Here is an 18183-nt window from a genome sequence, read left to right as displayed (position 1 = left end):
TTTGATAATCTATAGGAAGTTGGGAATTGGTTGCCTCCTGCTTTCTGAGTCACAAGTGTATTTTCTGTGACACTCCCAAAATAGTTCTGGGAAAGAAGAAAACAAGGCTTACTCAGAAACCCAACACACAAGATAAGAAAGACCAACGAATATTCTTCAAACAAGCAATGGCAGGGCTCATATTTTAAACATTCTAAAGCACACGTACAACCGTGTCTTCCTTTTGTTTTACGAAATCCACTCCTCATGCCTGTTGTTAATGGTACTGAAGGCTGTGGAATGAAGCAGCCCCTTCCCTTTGGAGTTTGAGATGTTGTTTTTGCACAGCTGGGACTATGAAAAGCAGAAGCTGAATGACAGGAAGGGACAGATGTGGCCCTTGAGTATAGGCCCAGATAAATGGAGGCTACAAATCAAGCCTGGCTGCCTTCAAACTGAATTCACTTGTTTACTTCTGGAACATTTCCGCACTGACTTGTCATCTTTATTTGTGTTCATTGGTACCTCTTATTTGTTTCCTAGAGAGTCGTGAAACCCACTTCCTAGGTGAAGGAGAAAGTTTCCCACCGTTTCATGAGTGGCTCAAAGGCAGATTTGCAGAGAAAGACTTGCATGTCAAAGTGAGGAAGAGCCTGGCCGGGCGTGGAAGACCCTTGATTCACTTTCCAGACCCTCCCAGCCTTAGTTAGGGAGATAACAGAAATACGTGGCCGGTGTTGTCCCTGACGAGCCAAACGAAGTAAGGTGTTCTGGGATATAAATCTAGAAGGATTCCCGAGCCACAGTGGGCACTCAGCGCCTTATGGCTGTTTGCTCTCATCTTCGTTATTCCAGAGCTCCGCGGAGGAGTGTGGGGCGGTCAGGATTATCCAAATGGCTCGCGTCTCAGGACCTGCCAGTGTCCGATACAGGCCCTTAAACCGCGAACCGGTGTCTGTTCATTGCGTATCTGCAGTCCAGCTCCAGTTGCTCTGGTGGTTATGCTCGGGCCCAGTGAGTCCTTGGAGACTGTGTGCAGTGGGACATGTGTACTTCGTGGAACTGAAAGTAGGGCAGCCCTCCCTCCACAGCAGCACGAGCTCTGCTCCGATAGAAGTTGGAAACTCTGTGAAGAGGCTACACACAGCCACAAACAGCCGCCACCTCTGACCCGTTTCTCCTGGCCCGCTGCTCTCCTCTTGCCATCAAGGCAGGGAGCCAGTGGATAAATGCTGAGTCCCTCATTTGATGCGCACAGGTTATGGGCAAGGCAGACACTATCAAGGCCCGACTGACGCTCAAGATACGGCTGTTTTCCATTCGGTTTTTTTGTTAAGCAAATAAGAGATAAAGGTGTGCTAGTAACAGAATTTGCACGTGTGTTCATGAGTCTGAGAAGCTGCTTTCCAGGTTATGTCCTCGACTAACCTGAGTGTTCCTGAAATAACCAAAGAAAGTGACATTCAGGTCTTGTGAGTTGGCTCACATTTGCCCTCTCTACATTCACAGCTATTTCTTCTAGAAGAAATGAGAGAGAGAAAGTATGATGGGTACGCGCGCGTGATACAAAAATCATGGAGGAAATTTGTGGCCCGGAAGAAATATGTCCAAATGAGAGAAGAAGGTATTTAAGTCGTTTGTGGGTTGGTTTTGTTTATTTGTTTTTTTGTTTGTTTGTTTTTCCATGCATTTAGCAAATCTCAAGAATAATTTTGAGCTTAGATGAAGTTACAGGTTCACTTCACTCTGCATATAATGTCATGCGTTAAAAAATCTTGCGTTCAAAAAATAATAATAATCTTGCGTTCGTGTGGAATTTCTCTGTTTTTCCACACAATTTCCCTCTTCTTTCCGGAGGACTGGCCCTCCCATCTTCTCTGTCCTTTTGGTTATTACAGCCTCAGACCTCCTGTTGAACAAGAAGGAGAGAAGGAGAAACAGTATTAACAGGAACTTCATCGGGGATTACATCGGGATGGACGACCACCCAGAACTCCAGCAGTTTGTGGGGAAGAGGGAGAAGATCGATTTTGCAGACATAGTGACCAAGTACGACAGGAGGTTCAAGGTACACACTGACCGCAGGCCAGCATGGGGAAAGTTGCCACTTTGACACGTCTGTCCACCTCCCTAAATCCCTTCTCCTTACAGGGTGTCAAGCGAGACTTGCTTCTTACTCCGAAGTGCTTGTACTTAATTGGACGAGAGAAGGTCAAACAGGGCCCAGACAAAGGCCTGGTGAAGGAAGTACTGAAGCGGAGAATCGAGATGGAGAGGATCTTGTCCGTGTCCCTCAGGTGAGTGGCAAGTGTCGGAGGCATGGGGCTGCCTGACCCTCCTCATCACCGCCATCTGCAGTCGCAGCCGGGAGAAAGGCCTGGCCAGGTCCCCCAGTTGTGAAAATCGTGGTGAAAAGAACTGAGTGTCCTATGTTTCCCTGAGAGGATCAGACCTTTAAAGGTCTCAAGAATGAGATTCCAAGAAGTGGCCTTCTGGTCAGCTCCACTAATCAAGGGGTACATAGATCTTTCGTTCTCCTCAAATGTGAGAGAAAAACCTGATATTCGAAACTGAGTGTAACTGTTCTGACTAAAGTGGGGCCAAGGGACCAAGAGACCTATTCCCAAGCCCACCTCACCCATGTTGGAGACCTGACCCACTTCACACCAGAGACCCAAGCAGAGGTGGCTGTCCACTCATCAGTATCGCTTTTTAGTTGGTTGTGACCATGGGTTGCCCTGGGAGGGAAGTGTCTTTGGCTCCTGAAGTTCCTTTTTGCCTATTTGTGCATGGAGAGAGTACAAATGGTCTCCACAATCTGTAGCCTTGGAGTCCTTGCCAAATGCTCTCTTTAGCCCCAGGTTCATAGGCAGGGGCTCTGGCTCTTCCTGTCAGCACTCGGGCTTTCTTTTGACGGAAGGGCTTGCATGTGTGAGGAGACTTCTCTAAATCCTCCCAGGCTCAGATCTCCCAGACTAAGGTCTGTCTAATGAGAGGAAATCCTCCCAGCCCACAGAAGACTGAGAAGAGAGGAAGAAAACCTCCTTCAGACTCAGTAGTTCCCCCCTTGAGTTGTGTCCCTGGACCCTCTGAGGAGATTGTTGCTTCTGTCAGGGAAAGTTGTGGGCGCCATTGCACTGAACGTGGTGATGTTCTGGTTGCTTATGAACACGTCCTCTGGAATTGGGACACCTCTCAACCCTTATTCCACACAGAAGACAAAACTGCCACTCTCGGGGGAAAAGTCAGGGTTTTGTGTGCTCAGGCCTCCAACCTACCAGGCTGGAAATCCTGGCTCCGGTGTATAATCCAAAACAGATTTCAGGTTGTGTCCATTCTCGCCTGAGTCACTGGTTTCTGATTTCTCTCTGTTCCTGATTCTCCTGATAAAGGAAAAGCCAGGTGTTGCGTGAGATTAAATGTTTAAAACCTTTTGTGATGAAACTTCTAAGCAGACGAGTCTATCCACCGCCTTTCTGCAGCGCCCCGTCAGGTGGGCCTCAGTGCCCTGGGTGTCGAGGAAGAGCTCTAGGTGCCGTCCTGTTTCTCAGAAGGTCTTCCTAAGCATTCAGCTCACCAGCTGGTGGGTCACAGCCTGAGCTGGCCACACTGCCTGGCTAGCTGGGCTCTGAGGCCGCCCTTGTTGTTCCAAGGAACCCAACTGGAAGCTTCTTGTTTCCTTGCATAGGGACCATGCCTACACCTGGGCAAACGGGGTCAGCCAAAATGTGCCGTGTGCTCCTGACAGGAGCTGTGGCTGAACGCCAGGGGATCTTACCTCCGGGGCATATGTGCTCGTTACTCTGAGAGGGATTATTACTCTTCCTGTTATTATTGCCCAGGCCTGTCTTTAGCCTTCAGACCACTCGGGCGGTGCTTGATCATAAGTAATCATATGTCTACGTTTGTATCAGCCACTTTGACGCTATCTTTTTTGTCTAGTCCTTGAGATTTATCAAGGTGTGTGGGATCTCCCCCACTCAGATTTTTTCCTTTCTTGTCTTCTCTCACAGCCTCTGGAGATCGTCTCTCATGGTAAAGCCACCTTCCTCTGCCTCCTCTTGAGTATTCGTGGTCTAGACCTTTGCTCCCTATGGCCTTTCCTTAGTAGAGGATATAATAAAATGAGGTACTCAGCCTAAAAGTTGTTCTGGCTCTCCGGAAAGAAAAGAGTCTGAGTCATTGTAACTTGTGATCTGTGCATGTTACAGTTACTGAACCTCACACTCACCAAATTTAACTGCTCCCTCATTTCCTTCATCCACTGGGTTAGGCCAGTAATCTAAACCAAGTGAGGAATGTAACCAGATGTGCAGAATCAAACCCAGAGGCGGAATTGATTGTGGTACCAGACCACCAAACGTGTGTGTGCGTGTGTGCACGTGCCCAAAATATTTCAGTACTGGTATAGAAAAGGATTTTAACAGTTTTAATTCAGCAAAAAAAGTTGTATCATGTGTATGTTAGCTGAAGACAGGCTTAGTGCTTCAGTGCTGGCTGGAATGATCACCCAGTGGCTTCTTCTAATGAGGACCATCGAGGTGCCCAGAAGCTTAGTCTTCTGGACCACCTACCTCTAACTCTTATGACCCCCATGAAAGCAGAATGGGCTCGCAGTTCCCAATCCAACCAACCAACCATGCCAGAACAACCAAGTGACAGTTTGGGAGATGAGAGCATGACTATTTAATATGAAGGGTTTAGTGTTGGTTTCTTGAGGTGTGATCATGGCACAGTGGTTATTTTTGTCTAAGGAGGCTTTGTCTGGGCTGTCTGAGTGGCTCGGTCGGTAGAGCATGCAACTCTTGATCTCAGGATTGTGAGTTTGAGCCCCACACTGGGTACAGAGACTACTTAAAAATAAAACCTTAAAAATGAAAATAAAAAGGCATTGCCTTTTCTTGATATACAGTGAAACATTTAAGGATAAAATATAATATTGACATTTTGCTCTTATGTTACCTAGTTTGTGCATGGAAGTAGGGGTAGTGGTGTTTAGACAAATGTGATTGTGGATTGATAATTGAAACCTCTAGCATATGGAGGTTCATTCTGTTGTTCTACTTTTTAAAAATATTGGAAATTTTCCATAATTTTTTTCTAATCCTCTGGTGACAGATTTTTTTACCTTTTACAAATAGACTGAAATATATCTAATCAAGTTATTGAAAAATTTTTTTTAAGATTTTATTTATTTATTTGATAGACAGAGATCACAAGTAGGCAGAGAGGCAGGCAGAGAGAGAGGAGGAAGCAGGCTCCCCACCGAGCAGAGAGCCTGATGCGGGGCTCGATGCCAGGACCCTGAGACCATGACCTGAGCCGAAGGCAGAGGCTTCAACCCACTGAGCCACCCAGGCACCCCTATCATTGAAATTAAAAAAAAACTTTTAGTTAAAGAAAATATAGGATAGACGCAATAGCTCAGGGAAAGATGAAGACTACTGTTTCTCAAAGAGACTCCAGGATACTTTGAAAAGGAAAAAATCCTGTCTCAATGAAACTTCAAACATTGCCTGCATTTCTGCCTTCATGGGAGAGCTGGTAAGAATATTGGGATGGCGCTGCCTGGGTGGCTCAGTCATTAAGCCTCTGCCTTCGGCTCAGGTCATGATCCCAGGGTCCTGGGATCGAGCCCCGCATCAGGCTCCCTGCTCAACAGAGAGACTGCTTCTCCCTCTGCCTCTGCCTGCCACTCCCTCTGCTTATTCTCTCTCAGACACATAAATAAATAAAATCTTTAAAAAATTAAAAAGGATATCAGGAATGGCACAGCAACATGTAGTTGAGACACTGCTTTCTGGGGCTTGGGGTTTGTGCTCATGAAGGCTGATGACTGTCAGTTTTTGAAGGATCCTTCAGGAGCTGCTTCTTGACCACATGCTGAGCCGGCTTCCCTCTTACTGAGAAACTCAGTTTGCTGGAACAGTGGCCCCAGGTGTCCGAGCCTGTGTTCTTTGCTCTCACATTGTAGGTGATGAGATAGGTACCCTCATGTCTCCTACTCAGGGTTCTGTCCAGTGAGGCTTCTAATGGTTCTTGTCATTCCAGTAGCGGACCGCCAGAGGCCTGAGACCCCAAAGTACGAGGCTGCCTGTCTGGGTCAGTAGATTTTCCAACACTTACAATCAATGGGAAAAGCAACCTGTAAGAGAACCTTGGGCAGACGTTCCCCTGGATTCTTGCCCAGGATGCTTCCCTGCCTCGTTGCCTAAACTTGGCAACAAGAGCAGTCTGCTTCACTACTACTCAGCTGACCTGAACATTCCTGAAATCGTGACTTGATGTCACCTTTGATCTTTGGGAACCTGCACACTGCCAACAATTTTGGACTGACCACTTACCTTCTGTCCAGCTCTGGGTTCAAAGGTGAATGAGAACACAGTCACTGTCTCAAGGAGCTCCCAGTCATTCTGGAAGTGGGAGCAGGCATCTGAGTAACCAGGATACTCCTGGGATACGAAAGGCAGGAATGAACCTTCTCACCTCCTTCCTTGGGGCAACTGTGTTACGGCCTGTCACAGTGTGTATCTACAATCTCAGAGAAATCCAGTGGGGCCCAGGCTGGTGCCCTTGGTTTCTCTGAATGGTAGAATTCTGGGTAAGGTTTATTTTCTTCTTTAACCACCTCTGTACTGTCCTGTTTGCTAAAAGAAATGTAGGAAGAAAATTGTATAAAGATTTAAGTCAAGGCAGGGCTGGCCTAGGAAATTGCCTTTTCAACTTAAGGAGAAAAAAACAAACTCCTTTAAGTCTTTACTCCGTGTTTTGTAACTAATGTTTTTGTGAAAAAGATATTGGTTAAGGGAGTGAAACAAGATTTTCTAGTGTAGTCAGCAGTATAACAATAAGCCACAAAGATGAGGGGATTAAAAACAGAGTAGAGTGCCAAACCAGGGACTAGTAAAGGATCTTTCAACACGGGGTACTACATCAAACATCTGTAAGAAATTGTAGCTTGAGCATATGAATAAGACAGGGGTGAGGTCCAAAGATAAGTCTGAGTTTTTAGAACAAATAAATGTAAAAGCTTTGTTTTCAGACCCTGGAGCGAGGGCTGAGGAGAGGCAAATGAGCTGAAACTGGCCTGGCGGAGGACAGTTATACAGACTCCCGTGCCTCGGTCACCGGAGGGAGGGGATTTTGAATTTGACAGTTGAAGTCAAACTGTCCAAACACTTTCTTATTTCCAGACTCCTGGTGCTAATTGACCCTGAAGTTTTGGCCTGCTGGCTTTTTTTTTTTCTTTATGGTCACGAAACTCCTAATCTGAATACGTTGAACCAGTCAAGCCCCGGGTTCACTTAGCCCTGTTGAATAAGCACTGCCCCACCCAAAGTATAGCCCGGCAGACAGACACATCCAGACACACATCCAGGAGAGCTTTTTCAAGCAACTGAAACAGGAGTTTGGTTCCTCAGCCCACACACCGAAAGGTGGGGCTTCTGGTTTTACTCTCTCCCTGTTGCATGCACTCCCTTCCTCATGCAATAGTCTTCTTACCCCTGGGCCAGGATGCGGGGATGCTTGGATTTTATCTCAATCATCCCAAATGACTTCTAGGTCAGTATCTTTGTCTGGAGTTCTGAAGAGCTATATTTGAAGTGACTGAGTCAATTCCAGAGTTTTCACCTACCTGGTAGGGGACCTGCAGGAACAGTGGCTACACCCTCTGAGGTTCATTCTCCCAGACTTTAAGAATAAAGATTCCATTTCCTAGTTGGGAAAAGTTATGAACAAGGAGGTATAGTCAAGATTGTGAGCTGTCCTGCAAGACCTAGTCTTTCCATGTGGAGCAGACAGCCGACCTGAAGACTGCATTTCCCAGGCTTCCTTGCAAGCTAGGGGTAACCATGTGACATAGTGCTGGCCAATGGGGTGTGAGCAGAAGTGACTTGTACAACTTCCTGGTCGTACCTGGGAAAGGAAGGTGTAGATGCCTAGCTCCCAGTTGCTGTCGCAGTCATGTTGGCCCTGAATTGCTTTTGCACCTGCTGTTGAGTAACAAGAGATGAAAACACAGTTGCCTCTGTCTGCCCAAAGTCCACCCCAGCCTTGTCATATTCATGGGACTGAACAGAGAGACCACAGGAGTTACAGTTTGAATGGATCAGAATCTACGTGGAAGAAGAATCCTTCATCTCCAAGCTTCTCCGCATCCTTGTCCACCATACTTGCCTTCCTGTCTGCCTTTGTGACAGCACAGTCATCTACTGGTGCCCTGGTGCTGGGGGCCCCGTGAGCAGGCACAGCTCCTGTGTGATACAGCCCACTCTGGTTACTAAAAAGAAAAAAAAAAAAAATGTTGGCATTTCCTGCACTTGGGGAATTAAAACGTTACTGTGGCCGGCTCACTGAAGCAGGTTTACTTTGTTTTTCATACCTGGAAAAACACCATCCCTAATGAAATGTTCCTCAGAGGGTTATCTTGGATAATTGATGGTGGTACTCGGAGGTCGTTGTAAGCTCCTTCGGGGCTGGTGGCCTCCTTCAACTGAGTTATACATCTAATCGCCAGGGAATTAGAAGTCTCGATTATATGCGTGTTGTCATTTCCACAAAGTCTAGCTGGGCCTTTACATGGTGTCTAATCAGCCACCTCTACCACAAAGCATTTTCCCTGGGACTGGGTTTGCCTGAGCCTCCTCCATTCCTCCTGCAGCTCCTCACGGGCCCTCCCTCCAGGCCCGAGTGCGCCCCCCAGGCCTACCCTATCCACACATGCAGGTCCCCCAGCGGCTTGCTTGCCGTTGGGCCACCTGCCTTGCCCATCTCTGTAGTTTGGTGTTTGTGTGGTCGGCGGCTGGTGGAACGCCGTTTACGTAGAGCCCGAGCACCCAAAGACTTCCTCGTATGTGCCTGCAAAGCCCGGGACACCAGTTTCCCTGGTGATCACTGAGCTACCATACTTCAAGTTAGGATTTAGTATAATAGCTACAACCATATTGGAAAGCCTACTAACTGGGCACATCGGTGGGACAGTTCATTGTCAGCCACATTCAGTTTGTAAGTTTGCATTTTTATGATCTTAAGAACACAGAAGTTGAATCTGAAAGTGGGTTCTTTTTTTTTTTTTTAAATACAGACTAAGATGTCCTTAAATTACTGCTCTTAAAATCATGTGAGAGATTTATTTTGCTTATGCTTTTGATGGGTTATGAACTTACTTCGGAAGCAGACTTCAGCAATTATGTAATTCATTATTGTGTTTAATTTTAGAGATTTCACTTATGGCAGGACTGTAGAAACCTAGTGCTGTCTTCCAGGGGGTTAAAAAAGAAGTAAACAGAAGCACAAGTCTCATTAAGTCTTTCCAATGTCTTCTCAGTACTATGCAGGATGACATTTTCATTCTTCATGAGCAAGAGTATGACAGTTTGCTTGAGTCCGTCTTCAAAACTGAATTCTTGAGCCTCTTGGCAAAGCGTTATGAGGAAAAAACCCAGAAGCAACTACCTCTGAAATTTAGCAATACGTAAGTGGGGACCTGGGACCCAAACTTCCGAGTAAAGCTTGATTTCCCCACCGGGGTCCAGGCTGAGAGGAGGGGAGGCGTGTGGGGGTGGAGCAGGGATCTGACCGGCTGCTGTGCCTCCACTTACCCCAGCCAGTCCTGGAGTCTGCCGAAGACAGTCCCCATGGGTCTGCGTTTCTGTGAAGGGATATGGACAGCTACTTAAAATGAGGATTTTTCTGTCATGTGGCATAAGAAAATACGAGTGAAAAGAGCGGACTGTGGAATTGTGTCATGTAGGCATATAGGCAGTGTGAAAAATAAAAACTGGGTAGTTTTGGAATTGTGAGTAAACTTCCCTTCAATTTGGATTTTGGTTGCTAGTGTGGAAGGGAATTTAATTAAATAATAACCCCTTTCTGTGCCAGGAAGATGTGGGCTTTCTTGTGTCTGGCATCTCTCAGTTCTCCCTGAGCATGACCGAGGGAAATCGCAGAGGCACAGCGACACATCGTAGTAGGTGTGGCCTGGAAAGTGTCCCCTTCCCACTGTCCCCTGGGCAGGCGCACCTGAGTTCACCTGGAGTGACGCTGGTGCCTGTAATGGGCTGCCTCCCTCACCAGCCGGGTACTCACAGGCGCTGGGCCCTGCATTCTCCTGCCTCTGGGGTCAGTGGCTCACCGTGCCGCTGTGCGGAACCCATGGATGTTGTCCCCCACTGACGGCCCCAGATGGGCTGCCATCATCCAGGCTGGCCTCGTTCTACCAGACGCTTGCCCGGCAGCAGAAGTCCACGCTGGGATCCACGAGCGCCGTTTTTCTCACTGTTGTGTTCCTGCCCGTTACCCACAAATGTCCTTGTCGCAGGCTTGAACTCAAGTTGAAAAAGGAGAACTGGGGTCCCTGGAGTGCAGGGGGCTCCCGGCAAGTGCAGTTCCACCAAGGCTTCGGTGACCTGGCCATCCTCAAGCCCAGTAACAAAGTGCTGCAGGTCAGCATCGGACCGGGGCTGCCCAAGAACTCCCGTAAGTGTCCCCGGGCACCCCCCATCTCGGCCTCCCTCCCCCTGCTTGGCACCAGACTCGCTTCTCACCCAGTGCTCACGGTGGGTGCACACACCTGCAGGCCAGACCACCAGCGCGACCCTGCCCCCTGCCCCGACACCCAGCTCCTTCCTTTGGTGTGTTAATGCCTTGTCAGTTCTGCTCTTCTCCTTTCCTCAGCCCTTCTCTTTACAAGGAAGTCCCTCTGCACCCCTCTTCCAGCTGGGTTAATCCTACCTTCCTTTGTGTCCTTCCTGAGACCTTATTTATTGGTTTCCTTTGCAACACACACGTCCCCGCAGAGATGTCCTCTGCCCCCGTCCCCCATGCCCCATGTAGCTTGTTTTCTAGCTCCTCGTTTCTGCGTCAAGGGGATGAGTGTGCTTCCACCCTTCGTGGTGTCTGTGTCATTTGGAGACTAGACTCAAGATCTTGAGGGGAAGGCTCTTGACCCAAGCAGAGGTGGAGTGAGTGCTGACAAGTGCTGCACCCTGGGGACCGTGACCCGCAGCACTCACGCGTTCAGCCTCCGTGCTATGTTTGGAACATGAGTGTGAACCTGAAAATGACCCCTTTCTCTCTTTGAATATTTTTATTTATTTGAGAGAGAATGAGAGAGAGAGAGCACGCATGAGAGGAGGGAGGGTCAAAGGGAGAAGCAGACTCCCCACTCAGCAGGGAGCCGGAGGCGGGAGTCGATCCTTGGAATCCAGGATCCTGCCCGGAGCTGAAGGCAGTCGTCCAACCAACTGAGCCATCCAGGCGCCCCTTCCCCCCTCCTCTTTCTCTTTTGAAAGCCTACAAAGTTAGAAACACTGTTACGAGGTTGTGAATATCTCTTTGTAAAGGCATGGTCTCTAACATTTCAAAACCATAGTTCCTTGGACATACCTTCCGGCCCCTCCAGCCCGAGAGCTCCCAAAACAGTCTCTCCTTCAAACATCCCTCCTCCACTCCCACCTCCTGTGGATCCGGTGGGAGCCCAGATTCCACACTTCGCCAGAGGTTCCCATAAGCAAGCCATAAAACCAACCAGCGGCGCTGATTTTTACCTTGGCTCGCTTGTTTATTTCAGGCCCCACCAGACGGAACACCGCTCAAAACAGAAGTTACTCCGGTGGGACGCACAATGCCAACTACCCAATGAGAGCTGCCCCTCCCCCTCCAGGTAAGCCGCGCGGTAGAACAGGCCCGCTAATCGGGACCCCTAACTTGGACAACGTATTTGGGAAAGTAACCCAGAAGCAAGTAAATGCGCACATATCAGCGGGCCGTGAGCCATTTCAGTACCAACACAATGGCCCTGCTTATGACCCCGACATGCAGGAGAAGTATGAACTTGAGAGGCTGGAGTCAACGATCCGGATTTCATTACCTAGCAGCATTACTCCCTGAGGAAAGGCTTCTTACATCAGTAAGAGAAAAAGGAGTCCCTTGTCTGTGGCAAGCAGAATGTTGTCAGCTTTTCAGTCATAGGATGCAGCCTTCCTGGGTCTAGGAGCCTGCCGGCTGTGACCACTACTGAGTTCCAGCCAAATATCACAAGGATATTTTGCAACTAGTTGGTACCTTAATGAATTAAGTAGAAGATTTTTATTTTTGGTCAGATCGGTTCTAGGACAAGTGGTCTAAAAACTGAAGTAGTATCTAAAAGAATTACAAAATGGACACAAAACAGTTTTTAGGTCTTTTTTTTAAGATTTATTTATTTATTTATTTGACAGGCAGAGATCACAAGTAGGCAGAGAGGCAGGCAGAGACAGAGGAAGGGAAGCAGGCTCCTTGCTAAGCAGAGAGCCTGATGCAGGGCTCGATCCCAAGACCCTGAGATCATGACCTGAGCTGAAGGCAGAGGCTTTAACCCCCTGAGCCACCCAGATGCCCCCATTTTTTAGGTCTTACGTTTCCTATTTCTCATTTTTTATGATAAAACTATAGCATGCAGGTCAATAAAATCCAAACCTGAGTAAATGCAAGATTTCTTGCCTGTAAAAACCCATTTAGTGCTTTAAGAGCGCTCTCAAAATGTGCAAGATGTCTTTCCGTCACTCACCAAATTCAGTCAATAAAGAACTGACCCCAAAATATTTGGTACTCATAAGCTTAGGGATCTAGGTCTGAAGGGGTCATCTTAGGACCACACTCACATAACTCAAATCGTCCCACACAAAGGAATCCCATTTGTAGCCGTGTCCAGAGGAAGCGGCAAAAAGCATTTGTCTCTTGCTCCGTAGTCTCCCTGTTGTGTGCTAAAACACGGACGCCCGTATCTAGCAGTAAGAAAGTAGTTCTCATCTTTTCTGGAGTCCCCATGCTGTCTGGCCGGGATCTCTCTCCTCCCGTCTGCCTTCACCCTTGAAGAAAATCCAAGCACGAAAGAACCCAAGAGAACCAGTGTAGGATTATGTTACTACTTATGTGCTAGCTCTCCCCTGGGCAAGATCCTGGCCAGAAGACCTGGAAAGCTCATTTGCCTCAGCTAGGTTGGCCAAAGTTGCCTTAGACCAAATACCTAACCTTGACCTCGGCTCCTAACCTCTCTACATGACCATTTCTCCATCAATAAAATGAGGAAGTTGGACCTGAATCCTTTTTATCAGCCTTTCTCACACTATCTGTGGTGAAGGAACAAGGTCAGTTGGGGTTTTTTTTTTTTCTCTCTTTCTTTTCTTAATTTCTTTCTTTCTCAACCCATTGCAAACCATACTTTTGTAAGATAAAATAAAAACTACTCGAAGAATGGACTTTTAAAAACAGTCAAATAGAAGCCCAAATTTCTTAATGGATTCAAATGACATGAAACATGTCTGCAAAACTGCTGTGAACGTTTCTAAGTGCTTATCCTTAATTTCTGAACTTATTGAGGGCAAGTGGCCCATCCGTGGACCTCTCACTTGGAGTATCATAGCCATTAGAGCGCACCCCTCTCCTTGACAACCTTGGCAGCAAGTAGGGGCTCACCAGGCTCCTTGTTTCCTTAAGGAAGAAACTGACACACTGACGGGTCACAGATCTTGCTCAAGGTCAACAGAGCCAATGGAGGCAGAGCCAAACTTGACTGGCTAGTGTTTCTTATACACGAAGGGCCATCCCGTCCGTACCAAAGAGTTCTTAATTCATTTAGAAGAGGTTTTGTGGTTGGTTCACCAAAATGTGCCTTGGGGAGTCTTGTTCTCCTTCATTCTTGCCCAGATCTGTCAGTGGGAGAGGAGATAAGAGAGAAGAGACCATATACACAATGGCATGATGATGCCCCTTTCAGCCAGGGTCTGTGGCTTGGAGCCCATCACCATATTCCGTTGCTTACCAGATAATGTGAGCTTGACTAGGAACAGGTGTCTGGCTAAGAGAGCTTGCCATGTCTGTACTGATGCAACCAGCGGCCACATTTCCCCTGCCTGTGTGGAGTGCTCCCTCTACCTCCCACAGCCAGCTCCTGCAGAGGACACCTAAGGCTGACTCCTTGAAAATGGATGTCCAGCTGTTTAAAGAGCTGCCTCCCTGGGGCGCCTGGGTGGCTCAGTGGGTTAAAGCCTCTGCCTTTGGCTCAGGTCATGATCCCAGGGTCTTGGGATCGAGCCCCCCATCGGGCTCTCTGCTCAGCGGGGAGTCTGCTTCCTCCTCTCTCTCTCTGCCTGCCTCTCTGCCTACTTGTGAGCTCTATCTGTCAAATAAATAAATAAAATCTTTTAAAAAAATAAAATAAAATAAAGAGCTGCCTCCCAGCTCCCTTGAATCCTAACCTCATAATCTTAGATCAACGAGTGTGCCTGCTGACACAGGGCAAGCTTACCTTTCCTTGCATGTGGGCTTTGACACCCTGAACATCTGGTTGTTCTCATGTCAGGTTCAGCAAGCATGTGTGAGTGAGTGTCTGCTGTGTTCCAGCCACTGGTTCAGCACCTTACGATGTGTTAGCTCGATTCCTCACGGTTTATTTGCAGTCATGCCCTCTGTATTTTCAGATGGGAAAACAGAGGGCGAGAGAAGCTAAGTAGCTTGCTCTTGGCTAAGAGATGGAAGGAATTTGGAGAGCCTTTTAGCAGAAGATCAGATGGATGCGTTGTTTTCTCCCCTTCTCCTGTCTTTAGGATACCATCAGAATGGAGTCCTCAAAAACCAGTTTCTGCCACATCCCCATGCTGCTGGCAACCAGAGGTTAAATCAGAAAAGTCTCTACACCTCCATGGTCCGCCCACCCTTGCCACGACAACAGTCCACCGGCTCAGACCGAGTGTCCCAGACGCCGGAGAGCTTGGATTTCCTGAAGGTCCCGGACCAGGGTGCTGCCGGGTAAGCATCCCACCTCCCCTAGACGACTCTGGCGACCTCCCTCTCCCTCGATCACAGCAAGGTCCAGGGATTTCTCTGGGCCATCTCTGAACGAGTCTACAGTTGCTTTCCACCTGCCTGTTGTAATCCGGGAGCCAAGGCCAAGGCCATGGGGCTCGTGGTAGACGTTTCTGGAAGTACAGCCAGGTTGATAGCACACAGCTCCTTCTCTGGAGACCCTCAGAAGAGGGTCCCCTTCAGCCCTGAGACTCAGTTTCTCTGTGACCTGTCTTGCTGTCTGGCAGGGCTGAGGAATGATGGGGCTTTGATCTCCGTGCAGGCAGTGGCATAAGCCCTGCAGCTCAGGGCGCCCTTAGAAACTGAAGGATGACATCCCAGCCTTCTGTAAGTTATGGATGTTCTTATGCATACAGATCTTCAGGGCCTCAAAATGAGAGCCTGTGCGCCTTTCTAGAACTGAAAGTGAAGACTCGTGAAAAGAAACCCAGGGTAGGGGCGCCTGGGTGGCTCAGTGGGTTAAGCCACTGCCTTCGGCTCAGGTCATGATCTCAGGGTCCTGGGATTGAGCCCCGCATCGGGCTCTCTGCTCAGCAGGAAGCCTGCTTCCCCCCCTCTCTCTCTCTGCCTGCCTCTCTGCCTACTTGTGATCTCTCTCTGTGTGTCAAATAAATAAATAAAATCTTAAAAAAAAAAAAAAAAGAAAGAAAGAAACCCAGGGTTTCTAGCTGGAGGAAGGAAAGACTTCTGGAACTCTATATTGATATCCCAAGGAGTCCTCGGTGTGGAGTCGCCGGGCATAAGACAGGCCAACTTGAAGACAAGTCAGTGAGCTCTGCCAAGAGGTCGATTTTGACATTGGTAAACAAAAGAGCATTCTATAAGTCCAAAGGTGAACTCCCCTGGGCTGTACGGAGCGCCTTGTCCCTGGAAGTGTTCAGGTACAGGGTAGATGGAAATAACCAGGCAGAAATACTGTAGAGTGATGTTGTCAAACACCAGATCAGGGCGAGCATCTTTGCTCAATCCCTGTTAACCCCTCCAACGTTGGACCTGCTGCGTCCGCTCTGTGAGCTCCGTCTTCCTCATCCGGGCCCTGGTGTGCTACCACCAGGCAGCAAGTTTATTGGGAGGACCAGAAAGAACGTCCATAAAATGCCTGGCTGCGTACCGGACGTGTAAGGGGCTGCTCGGTCAGCCGCAGCTTGACAATGGGGACGGCGGTGACAGTGATACAACCGTTACCTCATGGTGGTTGAACTTGTGACTTGGAAGGAGTCATCCCACCGCCCGTGATCCTCAGGGGTGGAGTAGTTTTCCCCGCTGAACCCCAGAATGGGCCTGCTCCCGGCCCCTCTTCCCCTCCCTGGGGCCCACCTCCATTTTCCATTCTCTCCTTGTCTTTAGGATGATGAGGTTTCGCGTCTGGTCAGGAGACATGTGTATGACACAGAGCCGTGCCAGGAGAGAAACAACAGCTCCTCGCATCCCCTCCTAGGCCCCATTACAGGATGTTTTTCCTGCCTTGTCAGCTTCCTTCGAAAAGACCACGAAGCTCTTAGGAAAGTAACCACGCTCTCCTGGGGTTCCTTTTCCGCCGGCTAGTCTCACCTCATTTGGGCTCCAGATACGAAAGCAGCTCAGTTTTTTACAGATGGCTGTCCGTAGAGGGGTTGCCGTGCTTCGCTGGGTCTCTCCCCGCCTACCGCCACGCTTGTGTAGACTAGCTGCTCCCCACCGGTTCCAGCGATCACAGCCTACCTGACTGGGGCATGGTCGAAAGCAGTAGTTCTCAGACTCTAATGTGCACAGAATCACCTGGAGAATTTCCTGGCCCACTTAGAGTGTCTGGTTAAGCAGGTCCGGAATGGTACCCAAGAATTCCCATTTCTACCAAGTTCTCAGATGCTGTTGCTGCTGATCCAGGGACCACATTTTTAAAACCGCTCATCTGAAGGCATCTGTTGTCTCGTTGATAAAGCCAGGAAAGATTCTGTGTACAAGTGAATTCCAAGGGTGGTGTCGAGGCACTAGGATTTTTAGTCCATAACCCAGACCTATGCTCTCTAGATGGATGGACGTAGTGAAAATAGTCCAGCAGCCCTCCCTGGGCCTGGGTTGATGTCCCCACGTAGGCAGGGGATGAAAATCCATCAACAAAATGCACCAAATCTCTTAGCTCTGTCTGTTAGCTTCCTACTTGCTTTCGCTTTGGCAAGCAAGACCATCTTTCCAGCCCTGCTTTGCAAGTTACAGACTTGCACACCAGCCAACTGGGAGCATCTGTCAGCCAAAAGCAGGCAATTTAGGAACACTGTGTCTTAACTGAGGCTGCTCCCTTCCAGCCCTCGGCTGCCTGGCTCCCCATTTAAGTCTCGTCACGCCCTTTGCCACCTCTGGGCGTCGGCATGCGTGATGGTATACCAGGCGTATGTGACGTTGGCCTGGCAATGGTCATGAGGCTGAATGGGGGGGGGCACCTTTGCACCCGTCTACCAGGAAGGAGGCTGTTCCTGGCCTCCTGTGGTGCGTGTCCTCTTGCCCGGCACACTCCGCCCCGGTAGCTACAAGAATCCCAGCCAGCCTCTCCTTTGCACCCTGAGATCGGCCGTGATGCCAACATTCCTTGAAAAATCACATGCCGGTCAAAGGGCTGAGCTGCTTCTTCGGATTTCATTTCTAAAACACATGAAGGGAAAATTAAAATAATTTCTAATGTGATCAGAGACCTTATACGGGCCTGAGACACATGCCTGAGGCATTTTGGGAGCCGCAGGGTCAGCTGCCTTTAACAGCTGCTCTTTGCCAAGAAAACATGAATTGCGTTCATTTCACAGCAGCCTGTTGGAGCAAACAGCAGACTCTGGGATCCCAAATCTTTCCACAAACACGAACAGTGCTGTATACATCCCAGCTCCAAACAGTGACTTTGACCGTACCAATCCATAAAAACGAGATAATGGTGGTCTTTCTCTGCGTGGGCGTTCACACTCTTGGGCTTATCATCTTCCTTTTCCCTCTCCCAGCCCCAGTGCACTTTTCTGTATGGATGCATTTAGCATAAGCAATCATTTCATTTCTTTTGGATCATGTAATGTGGATAAAATCGAATGGTGTAATTAGCACCTCGAGTTAATTCCGGAAAGTCTCGGTCAGTTTATTTTAGGTTCAGCCAGGTTTTCGGGAGGGAGCACAAAGCCTTCACTAAATTACCATCCTAACTGGGTTCTTTCCCCTCGCCTTGCCGTGTTTGTGACACGGGAACTATTATTGGTGGCATCCTCATTGTCACTGGCTGAGGAGACTGAGAGAGGAGGTATCCTACTGTCTCTCAGCATACCTTTTGAAATGTCTGGTGCAAGTTCTAGATCTTTCCTGATCCTCGGGAAACAGAACAGGTTAAGCAAGAGTCATACA

The 18183-nt window shown here is 48.5% G+C and overlaps 1 protein-coding gene across 1 annotated transcript in view; it reads left to right on the top strand.

Annotated features, from left to right (window-relative positions):
* MYO1E (myosin IE) overlaps positions 1-18183 on the top strand; it is a 192670-nt gene that overhangs the window by 163317 nt on the left and 11170 nt on the right. Inside the window, exons 20-26 of the mRNA XM_046007405.1 lie at positions 1489-1603; positions 1878-2047; positions 2131-2276; positions 9308-9454; positions 10301-10458; positions 11552-11644; positions 14568-14769. Coding sequence (XP_045863361.1) covers positions 1489-1603; positions 1878-2047; positions 2131-2276; positions 9308-9454; positions 10301-10458; positions 11552-11644; positions 14568-14769 — 1031 coding nt within the window. The remainder of the gene's footprint in view (positions 1-1488; positions 1604-1877; positions 2048-2130; positions 2277-9307; positions 9455-10300; positions 10459-11551; positions 11645-14567; positions 14770-18183) is intronic.

The sequence above is a fragment of the Meles meles genome, chromosome 6, assembly GCF_922984935.1.
Source record: "Meles meles chromosome 6, mMelMel3.1 paternal haplotype, whole genome shotgun sequence".
Lineage (NCBI taxonomy): Eukaryota > Metazoa > Chordata > Mammalia > Carnivora > Mustelidae > Meles > Meles meles.
This window is presented reverse-complemented; position numbering and strand designations above follow the sequence as displayed.